This window comes from Misgurnus anguillicaudatus, chromosome 3 (genome assembly GCF_027580225.2).
Source record: "Misgurnus anguillicaudatus chromosome 3, ASM2758022v2, whole genome shotgun sequence".
NCBI classification, from domain to species: Eukaryota; Metazoa; Chordata; class Actinopteri; order Cypriniformes; family Cobitidae; genus Misgurnus; species Misgurnus anguillicaudatus.
The window spans coordinates 3,746,886-3,768,743 of NC_073339.2; the positions used below are offsets into that span (position 1 = coordinate 3,746,886).

General features: G+C 35.7%; 1 protein-coding gene across 1 annotated transcript in view; it reads left to right on the plus strand.

The window, feature by feature from the left end:
• Positions 1–2,411: 2,411 nt before the first annotated feature.
• The window catches only part of LOC129443872 (uncharacterized), a 70,094-nt gene continuing 50,647 nt past the window's right edge, over positions 2,412–21,858 (plus strand). The window contains exons 1-41 of the mRNA XM_055204119.2: positions 2,412–2,562; positions 2,710–2,905; positions 2,991–3,159; positions 3,245–3,318; positions 3,633–3,721; positions 3,819–3,901; positions 4,330–4,417; positions 4,566–4,668; positions 4,747–4,867; positions 5,169–5,284; positions 5,378–5,524; positions 5,627–5,830; positions 6,726–6,917; positions 6,994–7,146; positions 7,239–7,368; positions 9,198–9,269; positions 9,468–9,662; positions 9,889–10,006; positions 10,415–10,506; positions 10,617–10,756; positions 10,907–11,119; positions 11,992–12,052; positions 12,180–12,263; positions 12,359–12,562; positions 13,456–13,531; positions 13,633–13,792; positions 13,992–14,087; positions 14,178–14,334; positions 14,789–14,952; positions 15,041–15,196; positions 15,285–15,344; positions 15,458–15,548; positions 15,646–15,694; positions 16,210–16,300; positions 16,464–16,553; positions 17,906–18,011; positions 18,086–18,175; positions 18,278–18,358; positions 18,454–18,537; positions 18,855–18,990; positions 19,070–19,209. Of these exons, the coding sequence (XP_055060094.2) occupies positions 2,462–2,562; positions 2,710–2,905; positions 2,991–3,159; positions 3,245–3,318; positions 3,633–3,721; positions 3,819–3,901; positions 4,330–4,417; positions 4,566–4,668; positions 4,747–4,867; positions 5,169–5,284; positions 5,378–5,524; positions 5,627–5,830; positions 6,726–6,917; positions 6,994–7,146; positions 7,239–7,368; positions 9,198–9,269; positions 9,468–9,662; positions 9,889–10,006; positions 10,415–10,506; positions 10,617–10,756; positions 10,907–11,119; positions 11,992–12,052; positions 12,180–12,263; positions 12,359–12,562; positions 13,456–13,531; positions 13,633–13,792; positions 13,992–14,087; positions 14,178–14,334; positions 14,789–14,952; positions 15,041–15,196; positions 15,285–15,344; positions 15,458–15,548; positions 15,646–15,694; positions 16,210–16,300; positions 16,464–16,553; positions 17,906–18,011; positions 18,086–18,175; positions 18,278–18,358; positions 18,454–18,537; positions 18,855–18,990; positions 19,070–19,209 (4,972 nt within the window). The 5' untranslated portion in view covers positions 2,412–2,461. The remainder of the gene's footprint in view (positions 2,563–2,709; positions 2,906–2,990; positions 3,160–3,244; positions 3,319–3,632; positions 3,722–3,818; positions 3,902–4,329; positions 4,418–4,565; positions 4,669–4,746; positions 4,868–5,168; positions 5,285–5,377; positions 5,525–5,626; positions 5,831–6,725; positions 6,918–6,993; positions 7,147–7,238; positions 7,369–9,197; positions 9,270–9,467; positions 9,663–9,888; positions 10,007–10,414; positions 10,507–10,616; positions 10,757–10,906; positions 11,120–11,991; positions 12,053–12,179; positions 12,264–12,358; positions 12,563–13,455; positions 13,532–13,632; positions 13,793–13,991; positions 14,088–14,177; positions 14,335–14,788; positions 14,953–15,040; positions 15,197–15,284; positions 15,345–15,457; positions 15,549–15,645; positions 15,695–16,209; positions 16,301–16,463; positions 16,554–17,905; positions 18,012–18,085; positions 18,176–18,277; positions 18,359–18,453; positions 18,538–18,854; positions 18,991–19,069; positions 19,210–21,858) is intronic.

Sequence of the window (21,858 nt, forward strand, 5' to 3'; positions counted from 1 at the left end):
AATCTACAGAATGTTCAGTTTTTGAATAAATGGAAATGTCTGTAAACATAACAAAGAAGGTACCGGTAATTTTCTGCCAGGACATTATCCGTTTTTTTTTACGGATTTTTTTTTAGGGTGCACATTGTTTCAAGATTCATTGGGTACTGACAAATAAATTACACAAATGGCTGCATTCATTGATTGTACTGTACATCTCCTGAATTGTACAAAACAGGGAAAGATTCATAAAACGAGTGCAGATTTGGTTTGATCAGCATCACTATAGTAAAAAAAACTAGCTGGGGCTCGAACTGCACTCTAAAAAAATAATCCGTAAAAAAACGGATAATGTCCTGGCAGAAAATTACCGGTACCTTTTCCGTTATGTTTACAGACATTTCCATTTATTCAAAAACTGAACATTCTGTAGATTGTAGAACACTATCCGTAGATTTACAGAACATTGTCCGTAACCTTTAGGGACACTTCAATCCGCCTATGAAACGCAACAATGGTGACAATCAACAACAAAGCTTCATGCCGCAGTGCATGCTGGGTACCAGGACAGAAAACTTTCTTAACATTTACTCTTACCATTGTTGAGATTTGTATCCAAAGTGTTGATATCTCTGAAGCAAAAACCACAGCTGATACATTTTCAGCCATCTTATTCAATAAAGTGTGTTTTAGATCAGCATAGACTGTCACTCTTATACATTACAGTTCATTATTCTTATTTTATCATTTCATATTTAAATGTTAGGCAGCATAACATAAAAACAACCAAGCTTTTACAACAACATAGACAATTCTGCAACTCTGCAAGCAAGTTGTAATTTTAGGTTTCAAACAGAGATGGTGATAGAGAGGCAAAAGTGAAAGATTGCAGCAGGAGTTGTTGCACCCATAATGCAACATGTTATTTTAAAAAAAAACAGATAAATGCCTGTAAAACATAAATACGGGAAATTCCTTCATATTCACAGAGTACTTTGTCCGTTTTTTTTTACAGATTTTTTTTAGAGTGTGGGGACCTTCTTGCTGTGAGGAAACAGTGCTACCCACTAAACATTTAGACAGCCATATCCCAGATTAAGACTTGTTAATGAGTCATCCGGATGCTTATATTCAATGGGTCTGTCTGACACACGGAACAATAGGACAATAAACTTAAACAAACATTAGCTTAGCATGTTGCTGTTTTCTGTAAATAAATTCACATGACATGTTTTTTAAAAACATTAAATGAAATTGAAAGTTTTAGAGGTATCATCTTCAGAGACAGAACATGGTAAAACCTGTAGCTGAAGTGCATTTCTAGGTAGCTCCAAGGCCAGTTAGTTTTTCATAAAAATAATTCATATGTGTTTTGTGGATTTATTAAAAATTTATTATTTAAGCTCTTTATAAATTTTCATTATGACTGTAATAAGTTTTGACAACCTAATATACTTCCAAGTGTCTGCTTTTCAAATGAGACCAACCTTATGCTTAAGTCTAAATAAGCACCAACACTCTCTTCTCAGTGCAGTTTCTGTGAAAGTCCCTGTTCACGTGATCATTTTATGCTTTGGGGTACATGGACCCAGTTCATCATATGTTTTTTTCCACAATCCACAGTCCTAAAGTACACTGTATGATCACCATGAATGTTAATTTCATGGAAAACAACATTTTTACTACAAAAGACTAAGAGGAGATTCAGATCAGGGGTCACAATTTACTGGAATGGTAAAATAAATGAATGAGGGTATCACATTTCAAAAGTGATTAATATAGTAGTACTGTAGAGTAGTATTTAATACAACAAACTTGTATAAAATGTTATGACCTGAACTATATAACTACGCCAACAAATGGTGACAATAAATGCACATTAATTCCATAAATTTCATTCAGACTTAGTGCAGATCACACAAAGCAATTGAAATACTGTAGATTCAATCCTTGACACAGTTTTATAAAATGCAATATTCAGGGTTTTCCAACTCTCACTAATCAATAAAAAGGCAACAAATTTACCAAAGGTTGAATTTGCACAACATGTTTACGCATGTCACATGACTTTTGGGAAATCACAGTGTGGCTGATTGTTATTTCTCACACACATCTCAAAAATCAATCTGTGTAATAAAGAAAATAACAGTAGTCAATCTGTGTATGTGTATTAAAAACTCGCAACCTGAGCATGGATGCATTACAACATAAAGTGTATGTGAAACTCACTCTCTGAATCAACTTGTCTGCCAATCACATTGGTAAATATTATTATTATTATATGCCCATAGACTGAACACAAGGACACTCATTTTGAAATGCAATCATAAGATTAAAAGTTGGCTCTGTTCTTTTATTAAAGATCTATTAAGACAAAACTACAGACTACAAAAATCTATATACTGTAACATTGTGTGTGGCTGCCTAGTAGTGATGTAGGCAAAGGGGTAATGACGTAATATTGGGCTGCATAAACGAGCAAATGCTCAAAGTAACATACAGACAGACAGAAAGGATGAAGGTGCGCCTGCTGTGGTTGATTGCTCTTCTTTCCCTACCCCTGATCACACTATGTGATCCACTGTAAGTATTTAAAATGCTATTAACTTATTATATATTATATATATATATATATATATATATATATATATATATATATATATATATATATATATATATATATATATATATATATATATATATATATATATAATGTGATTTTCTTTCCAGATTCATTCTGTCAGCTCCTAATTTACTGAGGGTGGGTTCCTCCGAGAACGTGTTTGTGGAAGCCCAGGATTACTCTGGAGCAGACCTGAATGTGAGGATTGTAGTGAAAAACCATCCACGCAAAAATCTGGAAATACTGTCCAAATCTGTGACCCTGACAAGTGACAATGATTTTCAAATGCTCGCAGATATACAGGTGAAACGGCTAAATTGCTTATATGAATTAGTTTGTGATTTAGGGTATAAAAAGCTTTCTTTATAAATAATTTCCTGTTGTGCAGATTCCAGACAACAAGGATTTATTTTCCGATGATCCTCTGGAAAAGCAGTATGTCTATCTACAAGCTCAATTTCCATCCAAAGTTTTGGAGAAAGTGCTCATGGTGTCATTCCAGTCGGGATATATATTTGTACAAACTGACAAAGCCATCTACACACCTGCTAGCACAGGTAACTTGTGTTATCATTTCGATTAAATGTAATATAAAAATTTAGGTTTTACTAAATAACTTTTTAATAAAATATTTTTTTACAGTTCAGTACAGAATCTTATCTGTGACTCCCAGCCTTCAACCTATGGAACATTCTGGAATTTCACTTGATATTATGGTATTTAACACTGCTTCTGTTCACTATATGTCGATGATTTTATAATTCCTTATAAAATACAGTATAACCTTCAGTTTAGATGAACGATGCATGCGCACAATGCATACAATGACTGACAGGCAGAGAGAGTCTAGCATTTTCTAGTTGTGGTTTGAAAGTTTGACGTGTACTGTTTAAATTTGAGTTGACATCTATATGTATTTGTTGAAGACTTAACAAGGCTCGCTTTACACAAGTTGGGGTTTTACACATAATGTACAAACAGTTCTCTGTAAACAAATTGTTTTTAAATCAATTATTTATCATATTCCCAGAATCCTCTAGGCATTACAACCATGGGAGAAGTGGTCTATCCACATCAAGGAATAAAGTCAGGGAAATACGGCATACCTGCATTGGCCAGGTGCGTTCATACTATATTTGAATTTGATTGGCTCATTGAAACCTATATCTAGCTTTTAATCATCTGTTTATGATGTGGTTGATGCTTTTATATGTAGTCCTGGCATCTGGAAAGTGGTTACAAGGTTCAAGAACACTCCACAGAAGAACTTCACGGCTGAATTTGAAGTCAAAGAATATGGTAAAAGTTCTTGTCTGTTTTTCATTATACTGTATATACAATTATGTTATTTTAGTTGTAAATAATGAAATTAATCATTTGTATACATCTTTGTGATTTAAAATTTAAATTATTACAGAACATGTCATTTATTAATTACATTTTAACAAATTAAAATAACTAAAATTCTAAAGTAGCTTACATGTTTTATATAACTGGTTGCTTATAAGAAACCCATAGAAATTAAGTATTGAACATTTTATGATTGGAAATGAAAATAAGATTTGTTTTTTTCTTTCCATTTATTTTTTATTTATTTATTTATTTATTTTTGCTTTCTCACTGTGTGTCATTTTTCCCCCTTCGTGCTGCCCCAACCAATTAGATTTTTAGACCTCACAATTGTATCATCGGCTATTTTGAAGTTCTTGTTTTGTGTTTTTTTATAGTGCTTCCGACTTTTGAAGTCACATTGTCACTCAGCCAGTCGTACTTCTGTGTCAATGATGAAAGTCTTACTGTCGAAATCCAGGCCAAGTAAGAACAAATATACTTGTGTGAAATGTGTCAGTGTTTGTATTTTGTCATATGTGTTCTTTAAATACTTTGATGTTTACCCAACAAAATAGCAATTCTCGTGATACTAATACATTTTGACATTAAAGATTAAGTTTTATTTTTCCAGGTACCTATTTGGAAACAACGTAAACGGAAATGCAATTGTGGTGTTTGGCGTGATGGATAATGAGAAGAAAATAAGTATCCCGTCCTCTCTACAAAGAGTCCAGGTGAGCTTTACAGCTGAATGGGTGTAACCCTAAGCTTACGTTTTCAAATGATATAAACTGATTTTGACTTTTACCCAGATTTCAGATGGAGAGGGTCAAGTCAAACTCACTAAGATGATGATCCTTCAAACCTTTCCAGATATTAACACTTTGGTTGGACAATCACTTTACATCTCTGTCAGTGTTTTAACAGATAGTGGTAAGATATCTTACCATAATATTAGCTGAGTGATGTGAGTGTGGAAGAATCTGTTTGACTGACCAATGGCAGACAGGAAGAGTTTAATATTTGTTGTAGTTCTGATTAGTTTTACACATTACACCAGTGGTGGGCATTCGTGGTCCTGTCCTGCAAAGCTTAGCTCCAACCCTAATCAACGAACTTTGCACGACAGTGGCCCTCCAGGACCAGGAATGCCCACCCTGGCATTACACACTACATCTTCCAGTTTGTGAGCTGAACTGAAAAGTTTTTTTGTCTTAATATTGTTTGCGTTCAGGCAGTGAAATGGTAGAAGCACACAGGAGAGGCATTCAGATTGTGACAACACCACACACCATCCGATTTAAGGGAACACCCCAGTATTTCAAACCTGGAATGCCCTTTGATGTCTCAGTATGAAACATGGACTTCCAAATTGTAATCATGCTGGAATTTTCTTTATATTAAAGAATGGTTTTCATGCAGATTTTAATGTCTTTCTGAAAGGTTTATGTAACAGATCCTGAACAGATTCCTGTTAAAAATGTGGAGCTGGAGGTCAATCCCGGAGGGGTCAAAGGTCGTACAAAGGGCAACGGTATTGCAAAGTTTACTGTAAATTCTCAAGAGGGAACGTCTACACTTGAGATCACGGTTAGACCTGCCTTCATCTGCTCTCGTGTTCATTTATCTTCATTAAATAGATGTCGTTCTTTTTCAGTGTGGCATGGCATTAAAAAATCTTTCTACTTCCAGGCACGAACCAAAGATCCACGTTTAGCAGATGAGGAGCAGGCAGTGCAAAAAATGACAACACAGGCCTACATAACCAAAGGTGACTCCAAAAACTACATGCACGTTGGCATTGATGCTATAGAGCTTCAGATTGGAGATCAAATTAAAGTTAATCTGAATACTGGAAGAAGTCCAGGAGCCAAAGATCAAGATTATACCTATATGGTGAGTGATACCTATATTTCATCTGGTCAAATCTGTAGCCCTAAGTCAATTATTTAAGATTCTTGCATAGCATAAATACATATTACCACTTCTATGTGCTGACAAAACTGTTGGACTGAGTTCTTGATATTCTAATCTAGTCTTTTACTGATTTTCCTGGTTGAGCAACACTTCCACCAAAAATGTGTCCACCTGCACACGGAGACACATTTAGCTGTATACGTAAAATTTTTGTATCGTATCAGTGTTTTGTCTAGATGGATCTGCTGTTTTGGTAGCGCGAAACTTGGTACCAAAGTGGAAAATCTGAACACGACACCATTGTGGTTTTGTGCGTAAAGCTGTATATTTTGTTATCCAATGATGTCATCACCCCACATCCCAACCCTAGTCAGACATCTCTATGTCATGTAACAGCAATGACAGCAACAATGCTACATGCTTGTGTTCATGCAGATTATCTTTATTAAAGCAAAATCTTCTGCTCCTTTGTTACGACAGTGAGCAACAAATGACAACATCTGAGTTCATGCTTCTGCTCAGAGTCTTCTTCTCTATTTTTAGTGTACTGTATCTCTTTGGCAGAATTAATTTAAATTAATTAATTAAACTGCCACATACTGGTCTGGCATGTATACTACATACTGTAGATTTGAGTTGATTTCAGTGGTTTCATGTGCATGCAGGTTTTTTAGATGACGTCATGTTTATGAACGCTTTTTTAGAATTTGGAAAGAAAGATCGGATAGGAAATGCTCTGGCTTCAAGTGGATGTGACCTAATTCTGGAGATAAATATATGAGCGTAAATCTAATATATAAATACTAGAATATTTGTTTATCCTGTAGTTATTAAATGTCATGTGTTGCATCAATGTCCGTCATATTTTTTTCAGATCCTAAGTAAAGGGCAGATTATAAAGGTGGACAGGTTTAAGAGAAGAGGACAGTCTCTAGTGACTTTGTCTCTACCTGTAACCAAAGAAATGGTGCCATCATTTCGCTTTGTGGCTTATTACCATGTGGGTTCATCTGAGGTGGTCTCTGATTCAGTCTGGGTTGATGTGAAGGACACGTGCATGGGAACTGTAAGTGAGAGACCAATTATATGTATATTTAATACATCAAATGTCTTTAATATCCTTAGCTTCTTTTCGTTTACAGCTAAAGATCGAAGTGAACGAGCCTCGGCCGTTCTATGAACCAGGTGATGGCTTCAGCTTGCAAATAACCGGAGATCCTGGAGCTAAAGTTGGACTGGTGGCAGTAGACAAAGCTGTGCATGTGCTCAACAAGAACAGATTCACTCAGTCTAAGGTCATGAAGCCTCATCAGACTATACGATACAAACAGTTCATGAGTTTTACTGGCAGAAAGATTTCTTAAACCGGTCTGTTTCTTGTATGTAGATCTGGGACGTCATTGAAAAACATGACACTGGTTGTACAGCAGGCAGTGGTAGAGACAGTATGGGGGTTTTCTATGACGCTGGTCTGATGTTTGAGTCCAGCACTGCTGGAGGAACCAGCACCAGAACAAGTAATGTATCTTTAAGATTTGTGTTAATGCATGTACGGTTTTCAGATTCAACTTATCTTATGTTTGTGATTCTGGAAACCCGTTTCAAAGAAACCACAGCTTTAGTGTTTCATAAACTTTTAAATATCAGAATATTTATTCGTCATTAAGAGAATCAAATAAAGGCATTTGCTGGAGATATTAAGCAAAATTTAGTTTTGACATACATGTGTGTTGGCAGTGTGTGAACACAACAACCCTACAATAAAAAAAACATCCCACTCCTTTTTAATCCCCATTAAACCTCAGCAGTCTCATTACACTTTTTTGTAAATGTGACATCACACTGATAAAGCCCGGCCCACAGGCACTGAGTGAATTTTACCCAAAAACTTTACTAAATGTGTTTGTTAGCACATTGTAGTGCCCTATTCACAGGAATCAGATCAGTTCTTAATTGAAAGCACTCACTGTTGGTAAGAGAGTGAGGAGCTGTCCCAGCTAGCAGAAAAAAGTTCTAAGAACGTTCCCTGAAAGTTCCCAAGGTTCCCAAAAACATTCTGCCAATGTTAAAAGTGTCCAGTTTTTTTAAGTTCTAAGAATGTTTCTGGGTTGTCTGAACGTTAGAGGAATGTTACATTTTAGTATTTTTAAACGTTATAACAATGTCATATTTTAATGTTCACACAATGTTTAAAACAAAAGCTGTTTATTATATTGACTTGTTTAATTGTTATGTAAATGATAGAGAAACATTGCATTTTATTATTTTATAAAACATTATTTCTGAATGTTCAGTAAATATATTGCTGTAGAAAACACAATTCACTTATTAGGTTTAGATGTATTAACAAAAAGTTAACACAACCAGGAAAAAAAATAGCAAGCAAAAAGTCAAGTGTCAAGAGTCCCACTAAAACAAACACTAATCACAATAATGGTGACTTAAAATGAAACAAAACATCAACATCTAAACCTAATAAGTGAATTGTGTTTTCTACAGCAATATATTTACTGAACATTCAGAAATAATGTTTTATTAAATAAATATAAATATTAAATAATTTACATAACAATTAAACAAGTCAATATAATAAACAGTTGTTGTTTTAAACATTGTGTGAACATTAAAACATGACATTGTCATAACATTTAAAAATGATGTTTTATTAACAAAGTTCGGGAGGAACACGTCAAATAAAATACCTAAGTGACTTCAGCTGTTTTCAATCAGTAGTCAATAGCACAGCTGCTTACAATCGGTAATCAACAATACACCCAATCAGCTCGAAAGCAAGCCATATATAAACCACAGTTAAACTCACCGAAATCCTTCGGATCTTTCAGAATCCCTCCTCCACCCCGTCTCCTCTCACTCACCAAGTTATTTCCTTAAAGGGGGGATACTCTGTGTTTCAGGCTCATTCCCTGCTCAGAGCCCTCTCCCCGGACAGCACGCCAAATACGTTTACTAATTTAATTCTTTTAACTTATTTGTAAGTGTGAACTCGTGAAATGGTAAATTGTAACATTCCTCTAACGTTCAGACAACACAGAAACGTTCCTAGAACTTAAAGAAACTGGACACTTTTTACGTTGGCAGAACGTTTTTGGGAACTTTCAGGGGACGTTCTTAGAACTTTTTTTGCTAGCTGGGGTAGCTCATTCGCATTTAAAGGTACAGAACTAAAAACAGTTTGCATGATATGTGCCCTTTAAGTTCAGGTTACTGTAGCTTGACTTCTATGATCTGATATGATGTAGGCTTTAAACAGATAAAACAACAATCTAAAGTGACATTCAAACAAATTTAATCTAACATTAAATATTAATTACTAAATATCTTCTAGTGCCGGGATGCCCCAGACTTTCAAAGAGAAAACGTAGATCCAAGAATCTTTGGCAGGTCAGCACTACACTGGGTAAGAAGTTTGCTTTTCATCTGTTGAATGAAAGAGCACTTTATATCACAGAAGAAAGTGCTCTGTGCTTTTTACAACTTTTTTCAAGCACGGATATTATTATTTTTTCAAGCGCAAAAATCAAAGTTTTCCAACAGTCACTTTGTATTTTCTTATATGATCTCTTCGCAATGCTCTACACTGTTGTTATGTTCTCAGCTGGTAAATACTCAGGTGATCTGAAGAAGTGCTGTGTTGATGGAATGAAGGAAAATAAACTGGGTTACAGCTGCGAACGACGAGCCACGTACATCGCAGATGGACAGGAGTGTGTTCAGGCCTTTCTGAGCTGCTGCCATGATGCACTGTCTCAAAGTGTTGAAGCCGGAGAGCAGGAGATGATTCTGGCTCGCAGTACGTAACCTAAATACTAAATATATTTGTGTGCTTGTCAACTTCATTATTTACATGTAAATGTGCTTGTTTATTGTACTTTTCCAGCCTTGTGACTTAAAAATAAAAATTTTGCAAATTCACATCTTACCAAATAAAATCATCTGGTTTAAGGGTGTGACATGAGAGTGGGTTAAATGTCACAACATTTTGATTCTGGATTTAAATTTTCTGTTAACCTACACAGGTGAAGACGACGACTATTATGAGAGTTTTGATGAAATCACATCCCGTACACAGTTTCCAGACAGCTGGCTCTGGAGTGAGGAGGTTCTGCCCCTCTGCCCGGCTAGTAACAAATTATGGTAAGACACAAAACAAGTGATTTAGGGCCCGATTTACTAAACAGGGTAAATAAACGTGAGAGATCAATTCCAAAGAAGCGCAGATGGGAGTTGTAATATATGCAGGTTATTTATTAAAAAAGCGTAAATTAAATAACACAGGTGTAACCGCTGATTTCCATAATGACCAATGCAATGTACTAAGAGCAGTGTATATTAGTTCAGGGTCTCAAGCAGAGCTGATCTTGAGTTCAGCACCACAGAACTGTTCTTACTTTTTTAGCTTTGCACTTTATTTATCTATTTGTGTGTGTATTTGGATGCATGCTGAAGAAACTTGAATAATCAGAAACAAAACTTTTGCCAATGGAGGCATGTTTAATGTCATTCTTTCTTTCATAAGCTAACACGTAATTTCTTGTTATCTAGTCAAACAACATCACTCATCCGAGATAAACTCTACATGAAGGAATCCATCACTACCTGGCAGATCTTTGCTGTCAGTCTGTCAAAAACCCACGGTGATTTCAGTTTTATTCAAATTTTTTGGTGTAAAATTTTTTGAAGACACTTTGTGACACACATTTATTACATTAAGCCTAATTCCCTATAACGGTGTTCTTCTCCAAAGGTATCTGTGTGGCCGATCCTCACGAGATGATCGTCTATAAGAGGTTTTTCATCGAGCTGAAGGTCCCGTACTCAGCAGTGCGCAATGAACAGCTGCAGATCAGGGCCATCATTCACAATTACACCAAAAAGAAACTGAAGGTAAATAATAACACATCATTTTATTGCCATTTGTTTAGGGATTGTTTATGTTGCATAGACACACATGCACTGTATATGCAGATGACGTCCCTTCTCTCATGTGTTTATCTCTTAAAGATTGTTTCATTGCATTTGTAATTTTTTCCCAAGGTGCGGGTTGAGTTCGCCGAGACAGAGCACATTTGCAGCGCCGCCAGCCGGAAGGGCACATACATGAAAGAAATTGAGGTTGACTCTATGACCTCCGTGAGCGTCCCGCATGTGGTTATTCCCCTGGAGCTAGGCAACCACTGGATTGATGTCAAGGCTGCAGCATATGACTCGGTTCACACTGATGGAGTGAAGAAGATCTTAAAGGTGGTGGTACGTCAAAAGTTCTTTACTGTTTTAAAGGGTCAAATTATGAGATATTTTAAGATGTAAAATAAGTCTTTGGTGTCCCCAGAGTGCCTATGTGAAGTTTTGCCTTAAAATACCCCAAATATTATTTAATTCAGTATGTTAAAATTGCCACTTTGTAGGTGTGAGCTAAAATGTCCCGTTTTTGGGTGTGTCGTTTAAAATGCAAATGAGCTGATGAAATGCAAACACTAATCACCATAATGTTGGTTTGTTAAAATTGAAAATCAATTGTGCTGTCAATTTCTCTCTCTCTCTTTCTCTCTGCACTAAATGGCAGTGCCGTGGTTGGATAGTGCAGATTAAGGGGCGGTATTATTGTAATTGGATAATACCAATAATACCTACATCACAAAACAGGCGAAATCTTTAAAGATGGTTTACCAAAATAAATTACTGGGTTGATCTTTTTCTCATTTTCTAGGTTGATACAAGAACTAGGGACTCAATTATAGCACTTAAACATGGGAAAAGGTCAAATTATCATGCTATGACCCCTTTAAAGTGCATGAATAACAACGTCACATGCCAAAAACTTTGATTTCATTGTTACATGACAGCGCTGCAACTGGAGTTTTTGAAAATCTTCATCCTAGTAGGAGTTTTCATAAAAGCTTGGCTTCAGTCACCTGACATGGCATTTGCGTGTGCATGAACGGAAAAAGTATAAGTATATTAGAAAGAATATGTGCTTCAGGAATATGTGACAAACATCAGGGTTATATAGCTTTGTTTTGGGTAGTTTTCTGCATATCTTGGAAGTCACTTCAATCAAGTCACTTCAATCAGTAACTGATATGAACAAATACAGACTATTTTTCTCTTTCTGTTTACAGTCTGAGGGCCTGCTGACCATGGTGCAAGAAAAAAATGTTGAGCTCAACCCTTCTAAAACAGGTGAGTCCAAATGAAGTCATAGTTTTTACTCCAAAAGATCCCAAAGCATCAGATACAAACCTCACCAACTTAAACTGCACATCTTTCAGTACTTTCTTTCATCTGTCAATCCTTACCTATATGACAGGTGCACAACATGTGTCCATCAGAAGCAGCAAACCCATAACTCAGGTTCCGAACACCCCTGCCAACACATTCATCTCAGTAACAAGTAGGAGTTAAAATTTAAAAAGACCTTTTATATAACAGTTTTGTCAAAGCTCTAACTTAACCCCTTTATCATCTGACCTCTTTATGTTCCCCAAGGTAAGAATTTCAGTGCTATGATTGAGCCGGCCATCAGTGGAGATTTCATGGGTCGCTTTATTGTCCAGCCCCACGGTAATGGAGAGGAGATTATGATCCATATGACTCTACCTCTCATTGCCACCCATTATCTAGATAGTACCAATCAGTGGGACGCTGTCGGCATGGACCGCCGTAATGAAGCTGTTAACCATATCAACACAGGTCAGAAGACCCTCCCGCTAATATGAACTCATCATCTTAAATCTGATACGCTTTTATATAACATGATTTCACAGAAAGTCGTGTTATAGTCATGAAAAATTTTATTCATTTATTTGTGTCCATAGCACAAAATTCAGCTTTTTCACAAATTTCGTCACTCGCACAAATTTCTATACATAGTTTTTCGTGTCCGTGGCACGAGTTTCTTTGTCTTTTAAATCACTGTCGCTTGAGGTTAGGGTTAGATATGGGGTTTGGGTTAGGATGTCTGAAAATGTAACAGAAAGTAATTCTAATCCTAACCCCAAGTGGCAATGGTAAGAAAATAGGAAAAACAATACATAAAATGACACGAAAAAACATTTGTGCTCAAGGCACGTAAAAAAGCCAAATTTCATGCCACGAACACAAATAAATTAATAAACTTTTTCGTGACTATACACGACTTTCCGTGAGACCAGTCTGCTTATAGTAAAGCATTATATTCTAAAATGCTCATTTTATAGTCTTTGCACTAATTGGATAGTGGGTGTTACAATGGAAGCAGGTGGTTGGAGGGGAAAGGTTTCAAATTTAGTGATGTCATTGCAAGTCATTTCAATTTTTGTCCTTTGTAGCTTTATTAGAAAAAACGCCAGAACTCGAACACAAAATGCTATTGCACAATATGTCTGCATGCAGACAGCTTGGCTATTGGGGGCAACTGAATTAGTATTTAATTTATAAGATGCATTTAAATCACAAGCACCGATATATTTATAATGGACATTATACATTTTTTGCTTTAGTAAAAATTATGTTATTATAAAAATTTGTGATGCACAATTGTAAAATATAAATAAAAACCATAATATTATTTGAAAGTCTGACAAGAATGTGCCGTTTTCTTCAAGGCTATCAACAAATGCTGCATTTCCGTAAAGGGGATGGGTCATATGCCGTCCTGATGAGCACACGTAGCAGCACATGGTCAGACTCTGTTACTTTTAATAATTCTTAGAAGTAATCTGCTCCACTAAGGATATAATTTCTTACTCTTCTCTTACATGAATATGTTACCTGTGTTAAAGGTTGACCGCATATGTGGCTAAAGTCTTTGTGATGGCCAACGATTTCATTGACGTGGATGAAAACGTGCTCTGCAGTGCCCTCAAGTGGATAGTCAATAAGAAACAGCAGGCAAACGGCATGTTTAAAGAGGACGCACACGTAGATCATGAAGAGATGCTTGTAAGTATGGCTTTAGCAAATGGCTTTACTGTTATATAATCAATGTCGACAAAAGAGAAAGACAAAAAATATAGTTTTAAATGTATACATTTTCAGATAGTGATCATAGACAATACGGTGTATGCTGTTAAACAAATCCTGCAGTAGCATAATTGCTGTTAACAACATAGATTTCACATATTTGTTTGTGGTGATTCAGGGTGATGTACGTAGTAAAGATGCCGACGCCTCGCTGACTGCGTTTGTCCTGATCGCCATGCAAGAGGGCAATGAGATTTGTGCCCGATCTGTCCATGTGAGTCAAGAGATTTGGATACAGTCCTGCGATGTCACAGCATTTTAACACCCGAGGGTCTCTAACTTTGTGTTTCTTTTTCAATATCAGAATCTTAAGGGAGGTATGGACAAAGCCATTCAGTACCTGACTGTCAGAATTCACAGTCTAACCAATCCTTATGCTGTTGCAATGACCTCTTATGCTTTGGCTAATGCTGGCAAACTCAACAAAGACATATTGATGAGCCACTCCAGCCAGAATGAAGGTCGGTAACTTTTAATATATATAAATAGATCATAAAATATGAGTAGGTTTCTTCAAAAAATACAACATTTTGAGCAAAAGGCTGATATTAAATTTTTGTAAAGGACTTTTGATTGAGATAAGATTCAGATCAAAACATACACAGTGTTTTAACTGTTTTATAAGTTGGGTAATAGCACCCCCTGCTGGATAATAGCGAAAATATGGATTGCCATAAAAACTCTTCATTGGCATGGAAGCATTTTCTCTTAATTGATGAGATAACTCGTCAATGGCAGGGAAAGAGTTAAAGGTGCATTGTGTTTTAGAAGAATCTCTTGACAGAAATGACAAAACATGTAAATAAATAAAACTAGCAAAAGTGTCTCACTTTCACAGTGCCATAGTTTAAAAAAAACTTAAACAGGATATATTATAGACATGGCAACCTTGTCTGAAACATGTCTCCTAAACAGCTGGTACTTTTTGGCAAGTTTCCGGGCCACACTATCACTCTCTAGAGGCCACAGGCTATGCTGTGCTCGCCCTGGTGAAGGTGAAGGATTTTGAGGGAGCAAAACAGGCAGTGCGCTGGCTGGGCAGACAAAGAGATCAGTATGGAGGTCAAGGTACCACACAGGTACAGTTTATCCAAAAGCGAAAGAAATGGCCTTCTACGTTTACCCTCATGTTACTTTTGAATCAAGACTTCCTGTTTGTTTTGTTAGGCAACCATGATAGTTTTCCAGGCCGTAGCTGAATATCGTACTCAAGCGAAGAAGCAGGATTTTAATCTGGATGTTGAAGTTTCAGTGGAGGGAAGGAAACTGAATAATAAGTGGACATTCACACGTTCCAACAACCACGTTACCCGTTCTGAAAAGGTGAGAGAGAAAATTTCAAACGCATACAAATATTTGTTTTAATTAATTGACTAAATATTTTTTAAGATTTTTGGGGTTCACATTACAGGTGAAACTTACACAGGACTTCAACATCACTGCTCGAGGAAACGGGGCAGCCACTCTCTCAGTCAGTATTTACACAACTTGTTTTTTTGTATTGCAAACAATTCATGGATGAAAGTCAGTCATTATTATGTCAGTCTAATGATCTAAGTGTGTTATCTTGCTCTGGTCTCACAGGTATATACTCTGTATTACGCTCTGCCCGAGGAAAAGAACACTGATTGTAAAATGTTTGATATCACTGTGCAGATGAAAAAAGAGCATCAGGGTAAAAATGCATAGCATGCACAATTTTAATGTGGATGCTTGTTTCGTAATACATCAGCTATTAGTAACGTTTAACAATGCTGTCTTTCTGCATAAAGTTTCCTATCCAGGGGCGATTGAAACGTACCTGCTTGCTATCGAAACCAAGTAGGTATACAATTCCTTAAATCTTTCCATATATAATATATTCTATAGTATTGTACAGAGCTCGGATGAGAAACCCTTGAAGATGTCTGACATGTTTTTTGTAAATTAGCATTTTTTTATCAGACTCTTAATACTCTTAGTATTTCTGAATGGCATAAGGCCAGGATTAAGCAGATTTATAGTGAAAGTATTTGATGAACGGATAACCCAGATAGCAAGCAACCATTAAACATTTAAAATTGTTCTCTTAAAAACACTGCTTCAACAGCTAAATAAAACTTAACATTGAAACACAAGAATCAATGGCTTAACTAAAACAAACTCAGATCTCCATAATGGTGGTTTACTGATATTTAAATATTTTTCAATATTAATGGAGGATGCAAACGTGATATTGATTAAATTGGATAAACATTACCAATTCAACAGTTTTTAATGTTGTTTCAACATCTGGGAATGCATCTGTGAAATGCATGTTCAATGTTTCCCCTGGTGATCTATGTTGCATTGTCCAGTTTCAAGAATCCTGACAGAGACGCTGCAGTGTCTGTTTTGGATATTGGCCTGCTGACTGGATTTAAAGTGGACGAGAATGATCTTTTAAAGGTAAAATATTATTACATGAATTTATAGCAGCAAGAGCCATGTGCTGAAATCCAAAAGCCATACATCATAAACTCATTCATAAGAAATAAGTTCTTCATGTGGACTTGCAAGTCAATTCAGTATATTTGAGTATGATAATATATTTCTCCTCTTGATATATCAGCTCTCTAAAGGGAAAGACAAATACATTGACAGATTTGAGAAGAATGTGGACCTTTCAGAACGTGGATCTCTAATGATCTTCTTGAAGAAGGTTTGCCCACATTTTCTGTCTCTGAGACAATACAGCATTTACAAAAATCTTTTTGTTCATTAAAGTCACCATGAAATGGAAATAGTAATTTTCTTCGTTTCCCGTGACGTATATCCGAGTGAAATGGCTTCAGAAATAAAAAATAAACTTGGCTGTGTCCGAAATCTCTAAAATGCTGCCTTTTGAGGCAGCATTCAAAGCCATCAAGGCACGTCTAAATTCAATGTCTGGTTTACCTTCTGTCTCCTTCATCGTCTTATCCCACAATTATTTGCATGAATGTGTGATCCTGGTTGAGTTTGTAAAAATTAAATGGTGGGCAAAAAAGTGCCTGGAGCTCAAATTTAGTGTAAATAAAGTTATATTTTCACTTTTTACACCTATTAATTGCATTTCAAGTAAGAAATTAGTATTGAAATTTTTCAAATATGGTATTAGCTATCACAAAGGCGCTCTTTATTTATATTTCAAACTAAATTTTCTTTACGCTGCCTATGAAGGTTGTCCACTGGATGAACCATTATTTAAAAACAGGAATTTACACAACTGCATTAAATATATCACACTGTGCAAGTGGTTTTTGAATATTTTCTTACAAAAATTTTACATATTGTGGCTTTAAATTACATTTATATCATTACATAGCATGAACAAGAGTAATGCAAGAGATGTTTATCCTACACCAAATTTCACTTTTATTTGCCAGTGTTACAAATTTAGCTGCTACACAGCACAACAGGAATTATTCTGTAATCATTTAAATTCAGTGCTTAAAGGTGCAGTGTGTAATTTTTAGAAGGATCTCTTGGCAGAAATGCAAAATAATATACAAAACTATATTGTCAGGGGTGTATAAAGACCTTTCATAATGAATCGTTATGTTTTTATTACCTTAGAATGAGACCTTTTTATCTACATACACCGGGGGTCCCCTTACATGGAAGTCGACTTTTTGTGCCGCCATTTTTCTACAAAAGCACTTAACGGACAATTTTTTTAACAAAATTGTCTCCGACAATGATATGTTTGTCTGGTGGCGGCTACCGTAGCTTTTCTATGTGTTTCAAAAGCGAAGGGTGAGCAGTGGATTAAACCGTTGGTTGCAATTCGCAACCTCACCACTAGAAGCCGCTAAAATTTACACACTGCACCTTTAATGTATGTGGAGAAATAATCTCTATGTAAAATGATGAAGAAAAAATAAATTTATGTATAGAAATTTTATATATACGCAAGCAATTTGTCAGTTATATCATGAAATGCTCAAAAACATAAAAAGCATGTAGCAAAATTATAACGATTGTATTTGTTAATTTGAGTATAAACACTAATAATCGCCCATGTTTCTCTAGATATCTCGGAAAGAGAGGGAAAGGATTGCATTCAGAATCCATAAGATGAATGAAGTGGGTATGTTGCAGCCCGCTGGAGTCACTCTCTATGAATACATCTCTCCAGGTATATTGATATCACATAGACCTCAAGTTACCGCATAATGCACAAACACACACTGCTCACATGTTAATCCACAGATGACCGTTGTGTGAAGTTCTACCATCCTCATAAGAAAGATGGAACTCTGAATCGACTCTGCCATGAGGATCTGTGCCATTGCGCTGAAGGTATCAGAGAAACTAAATGTTGAATGTTAGATCAGTATGTTTATCGACTTCGTGTGAGTTACAGACCGATGAGAGATGAATAAACTCTTTTTGCATTTACAGAAAACTGCAGTTTTCAAAAGAAACATCATATTAAAGAATCGCAGCGTGCCGACAAGGCCTGCACCAGCGAAGTGGACTATGGTAAACATTTGTGTTTGTGCAAAGTGTTTGCCTTCTGGAGCAATGTGATGGACTAAAGCTGGTGTTTAGTAAACTATAACTCATTTCTTTTCTAGTTTATAAAACCAGGGTGGAAAGTATGGATCTCTCACTGCATGCAGACATCTATAACATGACGATTGAACAAGTACTAAAGGAAGGTACAGTGTATGATCCTTTCCTAAATAATCAACCTTTGACTAATATAGTTTAAAGTAAAATGCTTGTCCATGCACACTTATTTAGAGTTCAAAACCATTTCAGCTGAAGTTAAACGGTGTAAACAAAGGAAAGTAGTTGCTGTAAAATGACTAGTGCTAAGGATTTCATGATACTGTGTTTCTTGAGCTTCTGTTATGGTGTGTTGCAGTCCACACTGATGATTTCACAATTAATGATAAGGCTTGTTGTTGGACAAAAATGCAAATATACAAACACAAGCTCACTGGAGCCAAAATGTGTTTTTTTTGTATTCTAGGCACTGATCCAGCTGTTGAAGGCACAATAAAATCTTTCCTTGCTCACCCTCACTGTAGAGAGTTTTTAAAGCTTGAAGAAGGCAAGACCTACCTGATCATGGGCCAAACCAAAAGTCTTCCCAGGATTGGTGCAAGGTAAGATCTCTATACTTAGGTTCATTGGGGGGTTGATGTGTGGCTGGTGTCGTCAACCATGTCCATGTTGGTATTTCAGCCTGAGGTACAGCTTGGGTGAACGGACGTGGATTGAATACTGGCCCACACTACAAGAGTCCCAGACTGCAGAACACAGGGATCGGTACAATAGCATCACTGCGTTAGCTGACCAGCTCTTCAACTTTGGATGCACAACATGAAGATTCTCATGAGCTGTGTGCATGATTCAATAATTTCTATATTATCTATCTATATTATCATGGTGTTTAAAGACCTTGCATAATGAATTGTATTGTTTTTATTACCTTAGAATGAGCAGTTTTTATCTACATACACTGCGAGTCTCCATACATGAAAGTCACCGTAATGTTTCTACAGTAGCCTTAAACTGTTCTACAGAGCAAGCTTTTTACCTACGTTGTCTCAGATGATGAAATGTTTGTACTGCGGCAGCTACCGTAGCTTCTCTTTGCGTTTCGAAATTGAGGTTGGTTGCAATTCGCAATCTCACCACTAGATGCCGCAAAAACACACATTACATCTTTAAGAAAAAAAGCATATTTAGAGCATGTTGTGGCTTTATATTAGTTAAGTTGTCAAAATAGCGATTTTGTTTAAATGTAAATTTATGCATTTGTTTTTCGCTTCGGGTGCAAAGTGACTTTAAAAGGTTAAAGGTTTATATTTTATAGTATGTGTATTCTTTAGAAATCCAACCAATGACCTTTGCACTGCTAACAAAATGCTCTCATAAACTGAGCTACAGAAAAATTATTCCAGAAAATGTAATGGTTAAACATTTACAAAGCACGAAACAAGTATTGAATTGGCAAAAATGTAAAAGGTAATGGAAATAGTACAGTAATTCATTGTTTACACATGTTATAGTACTGCATGACAAAATGTACAATATTAGAAAAGACCTTAATATATTACTCTGTAACATCACTCTTTCTGTATGTGTATGAAACTACACTGCCCTACAAAGCCAAAGCGGAGTAACTACGCATTTGGTCAAAATTGAGCAAAAGAGTTGAAATGGGCTTTTTGAGATCTGTTGTGTCTCCTGGTTCAATGTCCCATTTCAGAGAAACGTGTGTGCCAAAATTGTATTAACATGTTTGACTGGCTGGTGTAAAAAACTTTAAGGGCATTTTTTTCGGTTTCAGTGTTTGCGTAGTTACTGCACTTAGCCTTTGTAGAGCAGTACAGACTACCCAGATTTTTTTTTTTTATGAAAGATATGTTACTACATGAGATCAAACGATGTAGAGCTCTCTGTTGGTCAATGTAAACTAATATAAATAAAGTATTAAATTAATAAGCATAATCATGATGTGTTGTCAATTCTCCAAATAATTTACAGCTGCTTACACAGATACAGTAAAAAGATATACAGTGAGTGTAACAGAAACTAGCGATTAAGCAATTGTGGTTGTTGATTTCTGGCTGATTGTGAGTTCGCATTTTTGTGCAGATAAAACATTTCCTAAACTTTCTCCACCCAACCGGTGTTTGATCCAAGTCAGTGGCCGCTAAACTGCGTATAAATGCAATGCACACTAGAGTAAACAATTTATAAAACTGTACAGTAAGGTTACAAAAGCATCCCCCTGTCAGAGACCATACTGAAGATGTATTGTTTAATAATCTTAATATTCATGTGATATTTTTGCTGTATTTTTTAAGATTTATATATATTAGCAGCATGCAAATGTCAACCTTACCATAAAACATAATACTGTTATCTCAGAAGTCAATATTTCATGGCTTAAATACCCATAATACCCACTCATTTTATTTCTTATTATTATTATCATCACGCCCATTGTGTTGTTTTGACTCAATTAGTGTACGCACAAAAATAAAATGAAATACATTTTTTATGTTCTTTGAAGAGCCGCCCTCTTTCCAAGTATTATTGTTTCTGGTAATCTCGCTTGTAAATTTTTTTCTTTCACAGAATTCATAAAAATGTTGTAAGTCTCCCAAAAACTTTTTTGTCACATGTATAACAAATGCATATTTTCCTAATTTAAAACAGAAAACATGAAAAGACTGCTATTTTTCTGATGTCTGGACTATTATCATAAGATCAGTTCAGTATATTTTGGTAAGAATTGTTATTTTTTGATCATTGTAAAGCGCTTTGGATGGCCATAGGTCTGTTAAAAGCGCTACATAAATGCAGTCCATTTACCATTTACCATTTACCATTTATATATATATATATTTTTTTTTTACTGAAAACGTCAAAATTGCTCATATGTGACCCTGGACCACAAAACCAATCATATTGGTATTTTTATTGAGATATAATCATCTAGAAGTTGAATAAATACCCTTTCCATTGATGTGTGGTTTGTTAGAATAAGACAATAATATAAATATTAAGCAAATTGCCTCTCAAGTTGTCCAAATGAAGACCGCAATACATATTAATTATGATAAATATATATTTTTAAAATATATTCACGGTAAGAAATTTACAAAATATCATCATGGAAATGATATTTACTTAATATCCTAATGAGTTTTGGCATAAAAATGTATTATTTTGACCCATATTGGGGCGGTTTCCCGGACATGGATTAGCTTAATCCAGGACTAGGCCTAAGTTTAATTAGGAAATATAACTAGGTTTAACAAATATGCCTTACTAAAAACATTACCTGTGTGCATTTTGAGGCAAAATAAAGGGCACTGATTTATGTTAAGATATGTCAGTGCAAGTTGTTTTCAGTTTGGACAGCTCTTAAAAATGTTTTAGTCTAGGACTAGTCTAATCCCTGTCCGAGAAACCGCCCCATAATGAACTGTTGGCTATTGTTACCAATATACTTGTGC